Genomic DNA, 18,843 nt, shown 5'->3' on the forward strand with positions numbered 1-18,843 from the left:
GTACACCACCCGGTTCTACAGCACCTGGTTGTACACCACCCGGTTCTACACCACCTGGTTCTACACCACCCAGTCCTTCACTGAGAGAAGAGACTTCAAACTGCTGATGGTCGTTTATAAGTCTGAACGGATTAAAGATCTGAGTTTGGAAAACCGATTCTTGTTTTGTTCAGATTATCTTTAGTCCTAAAACGTATTTAATGGTTTAAAACTTTAACTAATGCAGGAGGAAACACTCGTGTTTCTGAATGTCTCCAGCACATTTTGCACTCTGCAGTTTACACTAACTTCCTACATGAGGTCAACAGAACTTTGACTGTTTCCCAAACAATGTGATAAATGAAAGTCCTTGGCTAAGGGTGTGGAGGAACTCAGCTGTATACAAAGCTCCTTGCAGCAGATCTGCTTCTCCGCTGCTGCGTGCTGGATGAAGCTCGGTGTGCACAGCTCAGACCTGCTGCAGATGGCAGCTGCCTTGACCAAATGAGGAGCGTTCTCCTCCAGCTGAAGGTAAGAACGTCACCGGTTGGTTTTGTTTTGTTCTGGGTGAAACAGAAACAGGCGGTTTACATAATAAATCGGTGTCGGTCCAGGCAGAAGTGACCAGAAAACAGAACTGAAAGCTTTACGGCGCTGAAGACGTGGAAATGATCTGCAGGATTATTAGTCACTTTCATGAAGTTTGGGTTAAAACTATGATCTTAAAACTATTTTTCCTTCAGTGTCTGATATTAGATCAGTTATTATTACCACAACTACTTTATACTTTAACAATAAAATGACATTTCTTTTAACCACTGTCTTCAAACATAGAGATATATGCATTTTCTTTTATTCATGTGTCCATTTATCGATTTCTATAAATGGATGTAAAATGTAGAGATATGAATAAAAACTCAAGTTGAGAATGAAGATACCCTTTATCTGGGTTTATTGTTTATTCAGGAGAAAATCCAACATAAATATTCTTATGGTCGATCAAACATTTTGAATCAATTAACAAATCACAACTTTTTACAGTAACTGAGTTCGGTTTGTTTTATTCACTGGCCGCCAGGCTGAACCAGGACCAAACGGCGAGGAGGAAGGAAAACGTTAGAGAGCCGCAGCGATTGGTGGCATCGGCTGGTCAGAACGACTGAAAGCTGATCGATTGGGATTTGATGACTTACCGTCACAAACATGGAGATTAAAATCTACTGAAACTTTACATGATTCAGCTGTTCAACAAGCCCCACAGGTTGGTTTATCTGAAGCAACGGATGGAAGGAAGTATGATGGAAAAATCATCTCAAACATTAAAAAAGTCATTTAAATCATACAATTATTCCAAATGATCGTAATTGTCGATCAGAGCATTAAGTTCAGTTTGTTGTTTAAATAACAGAGCAACAGCAGACGGTTGTCTGCGATGTGTCGACTTTACAGTGAGATACCATCAGGTGTCCAGTACGATTTCCAGTCAAACAGGATGATTGGTAATATTTTAGCTTTTTTCTTCCACCGTTTGTTCCACAAAAACGTCAATAAATATTAGTAAATTCCAAAATATGATTAAATGTAGTTACTGTGTGCGGTTTAGTGATATCTCACTTTTAAAGTAATGGAAACTTTGGGAATGTTTTAAAGTATTTGTGTTTATGGTGGTATGAATGCTCCAGTCAGACTTATTACCTAAAAACAGGTCATTTTTTTCAAAATCATGATCTTTATCAGAATCACTATATAAAAACCTAACAATAAAATTCTCCGTCCACCAGTACCATCTACATCATTTCACTGGGTTTTCTTTGTCTCCAGCTCATGGAGTCTCTCCCGCCTGTATCTACGGCCTCCTGGTCTGAGAACAGCAGCTGGTTTGTCCCGTTCGGCCCGTCGGACGCTCCAGACCCCACAGACTGGCAGACGATCCACACCGTCATCCCTCCCTACATCTTCATCCTGTCGCTGCTGGGGCTTCTCCTCAACGGCTTCGTCCTGGCCGTGTTCGCAGCCCACAGGGACCGCCTGACCGTGGCGGAGATCTACCTGAGCAACCTGGCGCTGGCCGACTTCCTGCTGCTGTGTGGCCTGCCGTTCTGGGCCATGTACATCCTGAACCAGTTTAACTGGTCGTACGGAGACGCTCTGTGCAAACTGGTCAACTCCAATATTGTCATCAATTTCTACACCAGCATCTACACGCTGGTCATGATTAGCATCGACCGCTACCTGGCGCTGGTGAAAACCATGATGGCGCGGTGGCTGAGACGGACGCTGTATGCTAAGATAACCTGCTTCGTTGTGTGGATGTTTGGGCTGCTTCTCAGTCTGCCAACCTTAGTTCACAGAAAGGTCAAGTTCATTGAGGAATACAATACCACTTCCTGCATTCTAGATTACACCCATGGAAGTTCCTGGAAGCTCGCCCATCAGATTATGATGAACACCTTAGGCTTCGCACTTCCTGTCCTTGTCATTGTTTTCAGCAGCTGGAATATAATCAAGGCTTTGAGTCGGAGGACGGAAAACCTCGCATTTCATGACTTCAACGATACAAAGGCCACGGTGCTGGTCTACGCCGTCACGCTGCTATTTTTACTGTGCTGGGGTCCTTTCCAGGTCCTCACCTTCCTCGACACGCTGTGTGATGTGGAAGTGCTGGACGGAAAGCTGTGGTCTCACACTCTCAGCCTGGGCGATCAGGTTTCCGTGTACCTGGCCTTTCTCAACAGCCTGCTGAACCCGCTGCTCTACGTCTTCTCTGGTCAGTACTTCAGAAGGAAACTTGATGCCGTCTGCAGGAGGGCCAGACACCAGCGCAGAGGCTCAGACATGACCACATATCAGCGCTCGCTGGTGTCTACGTTTGTGAACAGAACAGAGCAAATACGGCCGGTGGTCATCTTTAATGCTAAAGATCAAATAGGACTCTAACCACTTCCTCCTCTGCTCTTCATAAGATGGCACAACAATTAATACAGTAATTCTGCTCCGACCTGAGCAGGCGGCATTGGTAGAGGATGTTATTCTACTCTTGTCCACTTTAAGGGTTACAGACTCAATGACATCTTTGTCCTGAACTGTGAGCTTTTTATATCGTTTTTCTTCCTTTTTTACACTTTACATTTTTCATAGGTGAACATCTGAAGTAAAAATTTATCATTCCTTCACCAAATCCACACTTTTGTGTTCTTGATGAATTTCTCACTTAAAAGACAACATGAAGACATGCTGATATCACATTTAAAATTAACTGCCAATTTTTTGACAGATTATCCATCAATTGGGATTAGTGGATGGACTGGATTGGAAACTTTAATTGAGTTAATTTACAAGTTTGTAATTAATTGCATTTTAATTGAAAACCTTATTGATGAAATAAGCAACATTTTCAATTCAAAAACCCATTTTTGCTGCTAAGTTATTGAATAAATAGACATGTGAGCTCAACAGTAAAAATATTTACAGATTTTAATCTTCAGGTTTTTCAGCCATCAGATTGGAGTAAAGTTCATCTTTCCAGAGTTTCAGAAGTCCTGATCTTTCATGTAGAAATGTGGACTGTAGATGCTAACTTAGCGTTAGCGGACGTTGATTGTGTGTCAGATTTATGAGATCTTGGTTCACAGAGGTGATGATGAGATCTCAGATCTCATCATCAAGTGTTCTTTACCCAGTTCTTGGTTGTCAGAGTCCTAATGTCACCAGTCCTGAGCTAAATTTAGTTTGCATTTAATCAGGTCATTAGCATGATTCTGTATAACCTGAGGATGTAATTCAGCCCTTTGATTCAGCTGTGTTGGATTTGGGACACAGTTTTTAGAAACCAGCCCTTCTGGACAGGAGTTGGACAGAGAGACGAAGCAGCTGCCTGACCCAGAATGGACGAACAGTTTCAAGTTACAGTTCCTGTCTGCGTCTGAAGCTCTGAGGAATTTCACTGCAGCGGCTTCATGAACAGACGTTGTGTTGGTGGCCAAACCAGCTCTGTGTTTGAGCCACACAGGCACAGAGAACATCCACAGACCCCAGGCTGGGATTTGAGCCCAGGACCTTCCTGCTGCCAGGCAGCACTGCTGCTATTCAGCCCTAATATATAATTCCACCCTGTTGCTGTAAGTCTACTCTATTGCTTTCTATGTTTTGTATTTCTTCCCGACTGTTTCCTGCCTCAGAGCTCGGCTTACTTTTCAGGTTCTCTTGTTAAACCGTCAGCCTGAGAGGAAAAAGTGTGATTGACATTACCTGCTGACTCCACTTACTTTAAACTTTCCCCTATGGAAAATGATTAATACAATCAGCACAGTGTTGTCTGGAAACCGGCTCTTATTAAATATGTTCAGCAAATTGGGTTTAAACACAGTTCCAGACAGCACAGCTTTAATTTTAGTGCTACCAAGCTAATTTCTTACAGAATATTTAATAGAAGCTGTCAGCAGCCATTATGACTTTCTGGTGAACACACTTCTTGGTGGGAGAAACTACTGGACCCACTTGGTAACGGGTCCAGTAACGGGTCGTTAAGGTTAGCATGACTAAGGTGCTGTTCAGGAATTTCAGTCTTTTTGTTTCCATGGTAACGCTGTAGGGTTGTTCAGTCAGGTGTGACTCAGGATTAGCTCTGATCTCATAACACTGCATCCATAAGTAAGTTAACATCTGTTTTGGTTTTAGCTTTGGGCGTTTTAGCATAACACACAAACTGAGCAGATTTCTAAGGAACTTTGACAAAAACCATCAGGATCCTGAATCTGAAGCATCAGGACCGGATCACATGCTGTATGCTTTCTGTTGATCTGCATGTAGTCATGCTGACTCGCCGTTTGTTTTTTAGCTGAGCAGAAACTCTGCATCCTACATTTACAACTACTGAAACCAATGCATTTCACATCTTAATGCTTTTTAAAACATTTTGGCCCATAATCTCATCCTGCTGTTTGGCTGTAAAGGTACAGCAGGCATCCTTCATTGGAAACAGAACAGTTCTGTTGAGCCCAGAGGATGATCAGATACTTCTCTGCTATTCGTTTATCTGTTTTTACGTCTATAACAGGTTCAGATGGAACATCAGGTCAGTTCAGATGAAAATTAGGAGGCAGGGAGGCAGTCGGTGCGATGTGACCCGTTGAGCCTGGGTTTAGCTAACAGCCGGTAGAGACCCGACCGCAGCCAGCATGCAGATGCACTATTAGACGATTACAATATGTTGGATTCATGGGGCTGAGGAATAAGTTAGATTTCTACTTCCTCAGATAATTAGAACCACAAAGAGAACGAGTCAAGAGCTGAGTTATTCCTCCGAGTTAAATCAGCGTAGCAGTCGTGTTTCTGGACTGGGAAGAAGCCGGAGAACCTGCAGAGAACCCGGCATGCTCAGGGAGAACATGCTAACTCCATGCAGAACAACTGAGCCGGGATCTGAACCCAGCTGCATTGTGCAGCTGCAGTTTGGATAATATTGTGATTCTAATGCATACGCTGAAAAGACTCGGGTCAAAGTGAGCTGAACCTCCATCAGCTGGAGGCTCACGGGAATCTCCATGGAAACGACAGAACCAGAACCGGATTGGGTTGCATCTGGACGGGCCGGGTTCAAACAGACTCAACATGTTGACATCAGTTAACGGAGCCACTGATTCACCTGCCTCAAGTCAAATGATTTAGGTTCCATATATTTTTGACTTTGCACAATAAAAAATCACAGTCATGCTCTGTAAATATGCTGTAAAAAAACAAAAACTAAATTGTTATTGCAATAAAGTCTTCCTGCTTGTGTGCTTGTGTGAGTAACTGAATACATGCGGATTATTTTCCTACTGAATGATTTAAACACGTCACTCGATGTGTTCAGTTTTAAAACGGGTCCACTTTGTAAATCTTGGATTTTTTCAGATTCTTGAAACCTTCCATTAGTGGAAGGTTTAACAAAACGGAAATGTATTAAAACGGACAGGGAGCTTGGATATAAAATCAGGAAATGGAAGAGAAAGCAGCATTGAACAATAAAATACCAGGAGTCCAAATGCTGAGGCTGTAAAAGTCAAGAGAAGCAGATTCTCTGATCGGGGAAATGTGGCACAGCTGGGGGAAAAACTAAAAACTTTGTTAAAAATGTAAAGTAGAAAAACATTGTTTTCTCAAAGAGTTAACATGGAAGCAGCTGAACTGAAACTCCCCACAGCGCAGCGGGGAGAGTTTAGACAAGATGGAGGCAAATTTACAATAACTTCAGGAATCCAGAAACTTTGGGCCACAATACACAATGCAAAAAGAAAATAAATATATTTCAAATGTAAAATTTGCTCTGTAAGGTCCAGGGTTTCTGTCTCAAATGGCTCAAACACAGAAAAGCAAATTAAGGCCAGAATCTAAAAAAATAATAAAAAATGATCAAAACCAGAAACTAAAAGTCCAAAAATCTATAGATCATCACACTTAGACTCTAAAACTTTATTAAATAAAATTCTTTTTAGATATTTGGGTCTGAGATCTGAACACAGTGTCTAAGGATCAATAATCCTGGTTATTGTTCCCTCATAAATGCTTTAAGAAAGTTACTTAAATAATTGATTCAGAACCAAACAATGTTGGGTCACTGAATAATTTATGGGTTTATGGTAAAACATAATTATTCCTAATGTGTAGAAATGAGAGAAACCATCCTAGTCATCCCTCGCCATGTAAAACGATTAAAGCCGGTTTGTTCGTCGTCTTGACTTTGACTGATGGAGTTTAATCAGATCCAGAGCAGATCTGCTCTGCTGGAGAGTCACTGTGCAGCAGCAGGAGGAGAACTGGGGAGGGACATCCTGAAGAGTGGGTGGGAACCAAGCAAGTCATCTCATATTTAAAGACGGCTCACATCAGCTCGAACCAGCTCACCTACTTCTGCACACTCCACACACACTCTCACACACACCGAGGACACGCAGTGAAGACTTGCTGTTGGCTGCTTTCTCTGAACAATGGCTCTTTTAACCACCAGGTATGCACAGGCTTTGCTGAATATTCCTAATTAAACATCTAAGATTCAGTAACTGCCACCTACAACTTAACAATATTTACTGTTCTGCAAAGTAATGAGTATTATGACTGCATGCAGAGTGCTGACTGATGCATTTAAAGCTGAAGAGCAGGTTTTTCTTTTTATCAACTTACAGGCTGAGTTTGTCTCAACATGCTTTATTCAGTTTGAAGAAACATTTGAAGGTGAAAAATACAACTGATAAGTTTGTTAATGTTCACAGAGAACATGAGAGATATGCTGAGGTGAAATGCAAAGTCTAAATAGAGCCATAAAATAATTTACTGCAAGTTTATCTTATTGTGATTATGTGTTGTATCGGTGTGCTTTTGTTTTGTTTTTCCGTTTCTGCCAGGCTTGGTCAGGTCTCTCTTGTAAAAGAGATATTATAATCATAATTATTATTATTACTGAACAGTTCTGTTAATAGGCTTTGCAGATACTTTTCAGGGCTCACTTAAACTGTTTAGGCCAGCTGGCAATAATTTAAAATCAGTTTTTTAGTTTGTAATAGCTCCATATATAACGTTTAACTCCCCTTGCCTGCTCTAATGACACGTTCACACCAAACGTGTTGCATGTCTGGTTTACATCCAAAGTCTATGTGGAGTGTTGGACACTTTGGACACATCAAACACTCCAAACGGTTCAAATTGCGGCACAACGGCCCTCGACGCGCCTCCACAGAGACTCTAAATGTAAACCAGACGCACCTGATGCTCAAAACGCGTTTGGTGTGAACGCACCATTAATATTTAGTTTTATTTTGTATCATTTCTCTGCAGCCTCCCTGCTCATTTGACCTCACTGGCTGAAGATGGAAACGAAACACAACCTAATTGCTCACATGAATCCGTCGACTGGTCCTTCACTTATGTCCCAGCGTACATCCTGTCCATCTCTGTTTTGGGAATAGTTTTCAACATCTTTGTGCTGATGGTCTTCATCCTCCATAAGAAGCCCTGCACCGTGGCTGAGATCTACCTGAGCAACCTGGCTGCTGCTGACCTGCTGCTGGTCTCCTTCCTGCCCTTCTGGGCTGTCAGCGCTTGGAATAAGTTTGAATGGATTTTTGGTCTTGCCATGTGCAAAATGGTCAACGTGAGCATCCTGATGAACGTCTACTGCAGCATCTACTTCCTGGTTCTGGTTAGCATCGATCGCTATTTGGCTCTGGTCCATCCACTGTCCCATGAAAAAATGCGTCGCCCAAAATGTGCTAAAATTAGTTGTGGTGTGGTTTGGATTCTGGGATTAATTCTTAGTGTTCCAAAATTTATCAACAGGAAATTGGTATCTCACAAAAATATTACTTCTTGTACTGAAGATGATCCAAAGACAACTGAGTTGATGATTTTGGTGTTAGGGTTTTTTATTCCCATTTCCATCATTTTCTTTTGCACTGTGAAGATCCTCAAAGCTCTGAGAAACAGGTTTGTGGAAGGAGTAAATGCAAAGAAAAAGGACCACAAGGCCAACACTTTGGTGCTGGTCGTCCTGCTGGCGTTCCTGATCTGTTGGATCCCGTTCCATCTGCGGGAAGTCCCGACCTGGCTCCACAAGGCCGGCATCCTGACACTCTGCACCTCTAAGGAAATCCAGCACTTCTGTGGACAGATCTTCACCTACTTGGCGTTCTTCAACAGCGTTCTTAACCCCATTCTCTACGTCATTGTTGGGAAAAACTTCCGGAAAAAAGTTAAGGAACTTTTTCTGCAGTCGAACCACAAACGGAGTCCAACCATGACTCTAAGAAGTTCAAGAACAAAACTATCAATATTACATCCCTCCTAGTTCTGACTTAATGTGCATTCAGCTCACTTCCTCTGAGACATTTTAATTCAGGTATGTGTTTAAGCTATTTTAATGTTTTACCGTAAACATTTGGTGGGTCATTCAGAATTTTTGTTGGTTTATTCATTGTGAGTTAATGAGTAATTCAAGTACTGCATACAAACCTGATCCAATCTGCTAAGATAGAAAACTTTTTAACCCAATTTGAATAAACAGCTTAATGTGCCGTTTGACAGATTAACTCAGATTAACTGGAATGGATGAGCCTGAACTGAAAGGACTTTTTTTGAAAAGTGCCTCGAGATTACTTTTATTGTAAGTTGTGCAACGTAAATAAACTGAAATGAATTGAATAAATAAACAACAACAGGCAAACAAAAACAGATGAGTTAATAACAAAAGGCACGAAGGAAAAATATCTTCAAATGTGTAAAAGTACTGAGGGAGAAGCAGCAGATCAACTGTCAGAGCAGAAATGATCATACACATAACAGGCTGCTCAATAGTCGACCAAACCGTTCAGGGATCCTAACAGATCCTAACAGATCCTAACAGATCCTCAGATGAAGGATTCCAAAACTTTCCACATTCATTTTGTAAATAAAAACAGCAGAAAGCTAAATGGTTGTAATATTTTATTTTTGACTCTATTGGCTGGACAGAGGAAGTCTCTCTTTTTTAAAATGTTCTTGTTTTGGACTCTTTTTCTCTAATTAGTCTTATAATTCCTTGTATATATTTCATTTTCACTGCATCGCAATGTTACAATGGAGGTTTGCTGCATTTTCTGTATATTTATCGTTATATATTGAATGAAAGACAAACTATGGAAGACGTGCATGAACAAGGCTGAGGTTAGTGCGTCATAATTAAGAGCTCAGCTGGAATGAAGGGTGTGGTCCATTCACATCCAGAGCAGCTCTCTGATTGGACATGGCGTCCATTTCTCACAGGATTCGACTCCAGTTGCAGAAGTCATGCAGACCATCAGAGCTGTCTGATAATTAACCAGCATCACTGCACAGGTTTCATAATTATAGAAGTAATGGACTGAAATGAAGTTAATGGAAGCAATCAGTCAAAGGGATGGAAGCAGGATTTCTGTGTTCTAATGGTTGCTATTCCATGTGTGTTTGTTTTATTAACTGTTTTGTGTATTTGGATGTTTGTTATAGCATGACTAACTTGTATTATTGAATCCATCCATGCTCTGTGGGATAACGCTGCACATCTCACACCAAAACATTTTCTTCTGGTATGCAGGAAAACTGCAGGAAGCAGTTCCTGGCTGCAGGAAGCAGGTTCTGGCTGCAGGAAGCAGTTCCTGGCTGCAGGAAGCCGTTCCTGGCTGCAGGAAGCAGTTCCTGCAGCCAGGAACTGCTTACAGGATGCACAGGTTGCTCTGTAAAACCACTTTTTTCTCTTAACTTTGATTTCTCTTGATTCCCTGTCATGGCACTCTCTCTCTCTGTGGGCACTGAACCACTTCCCTTTACAGAGAAAGCTTGGTGGAATAACCTTTAAGTAACAAAATGGTTGACATTAACTGCTACAGATAAACTGTTCATGCAGCTGGTCATGTTTTTACTGTCATGTTTTAAATGTCTCTCTTTGCTGAAGGCAGAATGAAGAATGTAAAATGATCCTGTTTTGACTTTCATCCTTCTGTAAACGTTTCCTCTGGTGAAATACAGCAGCTCACCAACAGGAGGCTCCGCCTCTTTAAAAGTGTCAATATTTCTGTTTTTCTGCCTAAAGTGAATTTTTCATACTTCATGTATGTGTTTGATTTATAACAAGTTGTAAGACAATAAACCGTCTCTTCATACAGATTTTTCTGATCTTGTATTTATTCGGTTTGTGAATATCGAGAGGTTAAAGGTGAAGCTCAGTGATATAAACTCATAAAGATGAGAAGGTTTGTGTAAATAACAGGTATGTAGTCATAAAGATGACCAATAACTTTATATAGATTAATTATCAAACAATTATTCCTGATTTACATCACGTTTCATACAGCTAAGTGCATGAAAAGATTTATGGAGGTTAGAAATAAAAACACTGGAAAAACTGACCAATCTAAGTAAACAGGCAGAAACACAAAGACACAGTCAAAGAATTAAAAGAGAAATTAATTATAAGCAACAAATTGGTGAGGAGAGTCATTTCAGTAAATTAGGATATGGATTCAGATGAAGGAGCTTTTGAAAATAATGTTAGACGTTTTAAAAGTAGTTTTTTGTTGTTGGTCTATTTTGTTGTTGTAATATTCTAATTTTAAATGTTTTTATTAACTGTAAGCAGGAAGGCTGTTCATCAGCAGAGCAGCGCCTCACTAAGTTTTGCTCCTCTGGTTTTCAACAGAAGACCTGAAGGTTCAGGAGGGCCAGATCAGCCAGAGCCTTTCGGGTCGGAGTAATGTGGGCTTTTTGGTAACACTTTATTTGAAGGGCTGTGCATAAGACTGACATGACACTGTCATGAACATTCATAAAGACCCTTCATGTTCATGACAGTGTCATGTCAGTCTTATCCACACTCCTTCAAATAAAGTGTTACCAGCTTTTCTTCAGCATTCCTGCAGCTGCAGCTTTAGTTCCTTCAGCAGGGCCAGAAAGCAGAGCGGTCCAGTGATTTATTCTGCTAGTTAAGGATAAAGGAATCAAGGTCATTTCCCTTCAGATGAGGCTGAACAACAACAGGGACGAAGCCAGCGAGGAAAATATCCGTCTGCAGAGACGTTGGTGGTTAATCAAGCGGCAGATACAAGGAGCTGTCTGGCCGTCGTTCTTTGCCTGACTGTCAACCTCTGTGGTCTTCTCATGTTTTAATGTTTCCCAGCATTACTGATCCTGTGCTCTCTGTGGCTCCTCCAAGGTTAAACCTGTCATTGGTTCCAACATAGGATCCTCTGAGCACAGCTCTCTGCTGCCTCCCGTTTCTCATCTTTACAATCTGGGACTCACTTTTTATGTTGCATGTCCTCCTGACTGTACGATGGTGAAGGATGGAGTAATTTATCGGTTTTATTAGATTACCATCTTCTCTCTTCAGTCAGAACAATCGTTAATTCTTTCAGATTATCTGTAAAACATGCAGTTTTCAGATTAAACAGAACTCCTCTCCACTGTAACTTCAACAGAAGATGTCGTATGTATGAGAAACTTACTTCCCCGCCTTTCTACACTGGACCCGTCTTAAGTCTCTGAGCCAACATGGTTAACTTCCTCTACAAATTATTTTCAGGTTCAGGTCAGGACTGGCTGTGAGTGATGCAAATTAAAAATAGAAAGTTATTTATTCATTAAACTCTGTGCTTGTTCCTGGAAAAAGGTGATAGTAACTGTATCTGTTTCTGTTATGTGCCTCTATAATATGATATCAGCAGAACTGAGTCATTTCAGCTGCCAGTCAGAGCCAACAGGTAACCAGTTCAGCTGGTTGCAGATGTTTTCCTTCTAAAATCTACCTGTTAACATTTCTTTATTTCATCCGTCAGGCAGCGACTTTCAATCTGTTCTTCCATTTTCTTCACAAAGCCAAGTTTTTAATAGCCTCATCTAAGATGAGATCAGATGGGAACCAAAACGAGCGAGTCTAAACACGTTCGTCTGCGTTTACCGTATTTCAGATTCCATCACATGTCATTCTCAAACTTAGTCATAGTAAACAGGAAGATTGGTGGTTACATGAGACCGTCTTTATCTCGTCAAGGATAAGAAATCAAAAGAACATTTTGAACACTCACAGTGTTCCTCATAAATTCAACTTAAGTAGAGCAGTGAAACTTACATCAGCCTTTGCAAAAAGAGATTTTCCAGTTTTAATGAAACCTCAACAGACCCTGGATTAGTTTGCTTTACTGCAAAATTCAAGAGACAAATTCATTTACTTCTTTCTGTATATGTTTCTCTTCCTAACTATAAATTCTTAAATTGGGAGTTTTTGTTTGCTGATCGACCTTCACTTTATATTTAAGTTTCTGTTTCCTGACTAAGAGCAAGTCCTGAGGTTTTAAAGTGATTTAGTTTAACCCCTTCCTATCGGGAAGAGGGACTGTTTAAATTCCCTTTGGGGTTAATAAAGTATTTTTGAATTGAATTGAATTAAAAGGTTAACTAAGAATAAAGTGGGACAGTCTAACAAGATGATACATTAAAGTCCCTTTGCTAGAAATAAAAAGTACACCTGGTTCTTGATCACCTGGTTCCTGATCACCTGGTTCTTGATCACCTGGTTCCTGATCACCTGGTTCTTGATCACCTGGTTCCTGATCACCTGGTTCCTGATCACCTGGCTCTCTCACATATTATTTCCTTGCTTTAAGAGTCTAAAGCCTTAGAGTATCTCTGAATAGAAATGAATCCCTCCCGCTCCGGTACGCGTGGATAAGCGTTGGATAAATTTGAAGAAAACGTTCTGGGTCTGATGGGTCACAGCAGACAGAGTCTGGCCTTCTGAGCAGCAGATCAAACCCAGTTCTGTACATTGAGCTCCATGGGGTTTTCTGTGGAACGTAAATCCAAATTGACTGAAAATGTGTCTGTAAAACCTGTTTTCCTGTGAAGATTTCTGTTTTTGTCACATCTGATTGCTTTTATCATTTTACTCCCAAACAAAACTAATCTGAGTAAATATAAAAGTTGTTTCCATAGAACGATTTCATTTATTTAGGAGGAAAGAAAACACACCAGCCCATCTGAGAAAATATAATTGTCCCACTCATTAAATAATCAAACATTCACATTTTTATTAACCAGGCCAGATTACTGAGATGTCAACTCAACAAGTCTGAATATCTCTCATAATCAATAACATTCATCAGAAAATTCTTAGAGTTCCATCAGTTTATGATAAAAAACACACCAGTGAGGTGAATACAAAACAGCTTAACACAAACAAGTGAATGATGGCCTTGAAGCGGCCTAGTCAAAGTCAGGACTTGAATTCAGTCCAGGTGTTGTGAAAGGACTGTGAACTGGACTCTCCAGATCAGAAAGGATCAGTGGGTCAGAATCAATCTGTTCAGCTCAGTTCTGATATCAAAAAGTATTTAATCATCTGAAACATTTCAGAGCAACAAGGACAAAATATCACAAGATCTTAAAGAGGCCCAGAACCTTTTCACGGCACTTTATCCTGTTATTTATTGCAAAAAATCAGCTTAGAACAAGATTTTTACAAGTGGATCAAATGTTTCACAGCATTCAGAGTCTGTATTTAAAAAGATAAAACCTTTCTGTTGATATGACCTAATATTTCCCTCAGGTGCATTTAGAAAAGCTGTCTGGAAAAGTCTGCCCACTTTGACAGAACGCCACTGAAACATTAATAATTTAAATGTTCATGATCTCATCAGCTCACCGGGTGCTTAGCTAATTCTTTTTATTATAGCATTTTCCATGTTATATGTTAAGGTTTTGATCTGCACAGATCAAAACCTTAATATATAATAAATACATATGTTGGTTTTTAGCTAACATTATTTAATCCCCTGAATGTTGATTTTTTCCTTAAACTGTAAACTTATAAAACTGAGTTTAATGTATTTTCTACATCACTTTGAGGAAAATTCACTCTCCTCTCACGCCGGACCGTTTGTGGTTGTTGCCATGGCAACTTTCATATATAAATTTTAGAGCATTGTGACTGAAAGTTTATCGACCTTAGTTTTAATATGCATGTTTCTGTTTACCTTTAGCTGCTGGTAAACCTGGATGTTCTCCTCTATTGTGTTTTAAAATGAGATTTTCTACTTTTAATAAAGTCAAAAACAAGAAAGGAAAAATAAAATGTATCTGAGTTTTTCTGTTTCTCATCTGGAAGAACCTGGAAGGTAAAGTATGTGACTGCTTAATTACATTTTTAATTTGCAACTTGTTGCTCAACAGAAGTGGAATAAATGAACATTTACAGGATTATTTAACAGGAGCATTCCTTATCTCAGCCAAAACAGAACAAACTGACGTAAAATATTATTTTTATTTTATTAGCTGACAGATAAGAGATAAATGAGCCACGGCTCATGCTGTGTGAGAATTTGTAGTTTTCATATGCAATATCGGCTGTTGACAATTTTAAATGTGTAACTTAGTTCAGCCTAATATCTTCCGTTTCCCTTGAACTTTTTATAAAACATTGCCTGATGTGCAGTCCTGATGTAGCCAGAGTGAAAAAAGAAATGAAGGCAGTCAGTGCTACAGGAAAACGGAACATAAATTAAATCAAAGGTGTGATTATTTTTATCCAGTGTGGTTCTATATTTGGTCAAAAGTTCAACTTTATGTGACTCAGATTACAGAAACATCTTTGCTAAACTGTACACAGGAAAAGCTTTCAGAATAACAAAATCAAACTGCTGCATAATTAAACAACTTTACCACAGGCAGCCATTCTCAGCTATGTGCTAATGGATTCACCGAACAACTACTGGAACATCGTTTCACTGGCCGGATGTTTAATATCTGCCCAGTCTCAACTCCGTCTGGGTCTCTTGCTGCTACAAGACTAATAGATCATAAAAATACCAGCAGAAACATAAAAAATTACATTTTATAACAACTGACTATAAACAACTAACACAGCCACTTGATTGTGCTATAAAATGTCACCATGTGGCTGGAAAATATAATGTCAGCCCTATAATAACTGCGTTGTTTCCTCTGAGTTCCTTACTGTAAAGCCTCATTCTTCTCTTTTCTGTTTACCTGTAAATTGCTGCAGATGGACCTGAATGTCCCTCAGTGGGACAATCGGTTTCTATTCTAACATTTAGCTCCTAAACTTTTGCCTGGCTCCAGCCTCACATGACACAAATACATTTCATGTTGCTTCAGAAAGCAAACTGTTGGATTTTTAGCTCCTAGTTCTTATTTTCTGGTAACTAGAGCATGTGAATCACAGGGTTATAGTCATGCAACACTCCTGTTTTGTATAGTTGTCTGCAGTTTCCACTCTTTGCTTATGCAAATAGTTAATCTCTCTCACGTTTCTTTCTCTCTCATCTTCTTCCTAGTTTGAATTTACTACAATTCCAGAGAATCCAGAAAGCTTTTCCCAGCACTTCTTCACCCGGCGTCCGCTGGTATAGAGGAATTTAAAGGCGCTAACCTCATGGATACATAAATAAGAAACGATACACAAACTCCATTCTCTCTGCTCATAGATAAACAGGAAGACATTTAATGCACATCTGCGGATTCACACATCAGATTTTCATCGTCTCAGAATCCAAAATGTCTTGTCTCTTACTTCTGACATCAGGGTTTTATACCTTCCAGCCCTACTGTTGTGTATTGGAAAGCTTTGACCAATGGCGTTACTGGACCTCGCTTGCATAGCAATTCTGGCTCCGTCTTACACTGGATGTGTTGGAAGTTCAGAGGGTTAGAGGCTGACCTCGTGGAAGTTAAATCTGCTCCTTCAGAAAAACTATTAGCCATGTTGGTTCTTTATCTGTCAAATAAAGACTCTTTCCCATTCTGGTCGACTTTCTCACACGCAAACAGGAAAGGACGTTTGCCAAAGGTTTCTTGCACAGCAACTTAACGTTTCCCTCTTTGGTGATTGTTTATTTCACATCTCTCCAATCTGAATTCCTGTCTGACTTCTAGGTCAGACAGGAATTCAGTACTTTTCTTTTCAGTCAAAACATAACTTAATGTGAATCAACCAACATGACTTTTAACTATTAATATAATTATATTCCTCTACACTGGTTCAGTCAATAAGCTCTTCAAGCTTCAAAACATTACAATTAAAAATGGGAAAAAAGGATGTTTCCTGAAATCTTCATCTGGTAAACATAAGAAAAGAAAAGCAACATCTCCCATTCACTGTTAATTTTACAAAATGTTACTGGAAGAAGGTCTGTGACCTTTTTGAACCGTTCTGGAGGAGACCGGTCCGATCTGACAGCAGATCACTCGCAGGCATCAAACAGCTTGGAGTCATATGCAAATAGACTGCTGGAAAGCTCAGAGTGCAGGTTGTACGTTCTGCTGATATTAGTTTTAACTCGGAAGAAAAACATTGGAGAGGCTTTCTATGAACATAGTCATGCAAAACTTCCTCTATGTCCCATGATGACCTGGGAGATAATGAGCTGGCTCTACTTTAGAATAACTCTGACCCATTTCAGACCTAAAATTTGTTTCCTTTTTTGGTTCTGTTGCCTGGTGAAGCTATTTTAAACCCAAGCTTGTTTGTCCAGTTGTCTTATTTGCATTACTGAGCAGATCTGAGACTTTTCCTGACACAGTCCCATTCAGGATCGGACTCTGTGGTGCCAGGATGAACTCCACGCTCATGCAGAGCTCCTGCAGCTCCAACTCCTCAGTGGAGCAGCACATGTACCCCACCGTCTACTCTTTATTCTTTATCGTGGGGTTTCCAGCCAACTGCCTGTCTCTGTTCGTAGCCTGGAAGCTGGCGCTGCAGGGGAACAGCATGGCGGTCTACCTGGTCAGCCTGTGTGTTTCGGACCTGCTCTACACGGTCACTCTGCCTGTTTGGATCGGGATGGCGCAGCGCTGGAACATCTCTGATCAACTGTGCGGTGTGATGTATCTGATCATGTACAACAGCTTCTACGTGGGCTCGGGTCTGCTCTGCTGCATCTCTGTGGACCGCTACCTGGCCGTGGTCTACCCGCTCCACTTCCACTGGGTCAGAGAGGTCAGGGCCGCAGCTCTGCTGAGCGCTGCCGTCTGGCTCCTGGAGATTTTTCTTCACATTCTCCTGCTTCACCATATGGGGGCGCTGCAGTCATTCAACTTGTGCCACCAGCCGATGCCCCTGACACAGAAGGACGCTGACGTTGCCCTGGTTCGGGTGGTGCTCGGCTTCCTGTTTCCTCTGGTTGTCATGACGCTGTGCTTCCAGCAGATCATGCAGTCGCTCAGACGGAGCCGCTCCATCCTGGAGGAAGAGCGGCGGAAAGTCGGGTTGCTGCTGCTGCTGCTGCTGATCACCTACGTCGCCTCCTTCGTGCCCTACCAGACGGTCATGTTCCTGCGGGTCGTCCTGGAGCCGGGGGCCTGCGGCTGGGCCCGCCGCCTCAGAGACCCGTACCTGGTCACGGTCGCCATGACGACCCTGAACAGCACTCTGGATCCCATCATCTACTGTTTAATTAATGAGAGCGCCAAGAGAGAGATTGGGAGAGCGATGAACAGAGGGAGGAGAAGTTTCATCAAAACAGCGACACGGATCCAAGCAGTTTCCTGAAATCCTCTTTTAACCTGCATCCATATTTAGTTTTATCTCAAATTATCATGTACAAAATTATTTAATTTAGCAAATATAAGCAATGTTTTTTAATTCCACTGTAAATGCTCGATACGTGGACTGACGTCAACTGAAGGGGTGATTTCTTTCTGTAAAGAAGGAAGTCATTAATGTTTGTATGTTTTCGCAGTGCTTTCTGAAAGGAAACAAACCTTTGAAAGGAAAGTCTCTAAAATCATCTCTGGATTATTCTTTATTAATCTGACAAATAAATGGGAAGTGAATTTTGCATTTTTAACTCAATTTTAATCAAGTCTTATTAATTGTGACACAAACTTTACTTACAAAGATTAACGTCTTCCTAAAATGTCTCAAAACAGTCAAAAACTGTCAGTCATCAAAACTTGCATGTTCAAACATGTTCAGGTTAAAGTTCACCAACTTAACCTGCATGTAGATTCTTTAGTCCACCTCAGAGTTCAGTGAAAACGTCTCCATCTGTTGGTCAGGAAAATCCTCTCCAGCGTTCACTCACATTTTTATGACTCCATTCACAAACTCTTCAGCTCCATGACATTAGCAGTGTTAGCTTCCTGGTTTTTTATGCTGAGTAAAGGATTAGGCCAGTGGTTATGGAGCTAAAGCGGAAGTTCAGACTGGAAGACTCCATTCGCCCATCGACGTCATGCTCATCTCCGACCTCAGCTCTGGACCTCACCCGGCGTGTCCAATCAGCAATCAGGCTCTGCATGAAGGATCCACCCCCAACCGGTTAGCCGCTTCCCAGCTGCGTTCAACCCACCACCGCCCCTTCT

At 40.9% G+C, this 18,843-nt stretch overlaps 3 protein-coding genes and 2 long non-coding RNA genes across 5 annotated transcripts in view; 4 read left to right on the forward strand and 1 right to left on the reverse strand.

Annotated features, from left to right (window-relative positions):
* LOC107834000 (uncharacterized) overlaps positions 1–10,632 on the forward strand; it is a 13,943-nt gene extending 3,311 nt beyond the window's left edge. Inside the window, exon 3 of the long non-coding RNA XR_001659775.1 lies at positions 10,159–10,632. This is a non-coding gene — a long non-coding RNA (uncharacterized LOC107834000). The remainder of the gene's footprint in view (positions 1–10,158) is intronic.
* Positions 161–3,161, forward strand: bdkrb1 (bradykinin receptor B1). The gene is made up of 3 exons (XM_007578922.2): positions 161–510; positions 1,058–1,240; positions 1,801–3,161. The coding sequence occupies exon 3, from the start codon at positions 1,804–1,806 to the stop codon at positions 2,914–2,916; it is 1,113 nt and encodes a 370-aa protein (XP_007578984.1). The 5' UTR covers positions 161–510; positions 1,058–1,240; positions 1,801–1,803; the 3' UTR covers positions 2,917–3,161.
* On the forward strand, positions 6,865–10,375 carry LOC103156763 (B2 bradykinin receptor-like). The gene is made up of 2 exons (XM_007578925.2): positions 6,865–6,967; positions 7,792–10,375. Exons 1-2 carry the CDS (start codon positions 6,948–6,950, stop codon positions 8,798–8,800), a joined length of 1,029 nt encoding a protein of 342 aa, XP_007578987.1. The 5' UTR covers positions 6,865–6,947; the 3' UTR covers positions 8,801–10,375.
* The window catches only part of LOC107834001 (uncharacterized), a 17,785-nt gene continuing 6,753 nt past the window's right edge, over positions 7,812–18,843 (reverse strand). Inside the window, exon 3 of the long non-coding RNA XR_001659776.1 lies at positions 7,812–7,841. This is a non-coding gene — a long non-coding RNA (uncharacterized LOC107834001). The remainder of the gene's footprint in view (positions 7,842–18,843) is intronic.
* On the forward strand, positions 16,921–18,158 carry LOC103156769 (ovarian cancer G-protein coupled receptor 1). Its single transcript, XM_007578932.2, has one exon. It carries the CDS (start codon positions 17,093–17,095, stop codon positions 18,026–18,028), a length of 936 nt encoding a protein of 311 aa, XP_007578994.1. The 5' UTR covers positions 16,921–17,092; the 3' UTR covers positions 18,029–18,158.

The sequence above is a fragment of the Poecilia formosa genome, unplaced genomic scaffold (genome assembly GCF_000485575.1).
Source record: "Poecilia formosa unplaced genomic scaffold, Poecilia_formosa-5.1.2 Scaffold498, whole genome shotgun sequence".
NCBI lineage: Eukaryota > Metazoa > Chordata > Actinopteri > Cyprinodontiformes > Poeciliidae > Poecilia > Poecilia formosa.

Excerpts from the sequence above, each read along its gene's own strand:
- bdkrb1 (XM_007578922.2), top strand. The coding sequence starts at position 1,804 with ATGGAGTCTCTCCCGCCTGTATCTACGGCCTCCTGGTCTGAGAACAGC.
- LOC103156763 (XM_007578925.2), top strand. The coding sequence starts at position 6,948 with ATGGCTCTTTTAACCACCAG. Across the intron at positions 6,968-7,791 it reads ATGGCTCTTTTAACCACCAG|CCTCCCTGCTCATTTGACCT; the intron begins GTATGCACAGGC and ends ATTTCTCTGCAG.
- LOC103156769 (XM_007578932.2), top strand. The coding sequence starts at position 17,093 with ATGAACTCCACGCTCATGCAGAGCTCCTGCAGCTCCAACTCCTCAGTG.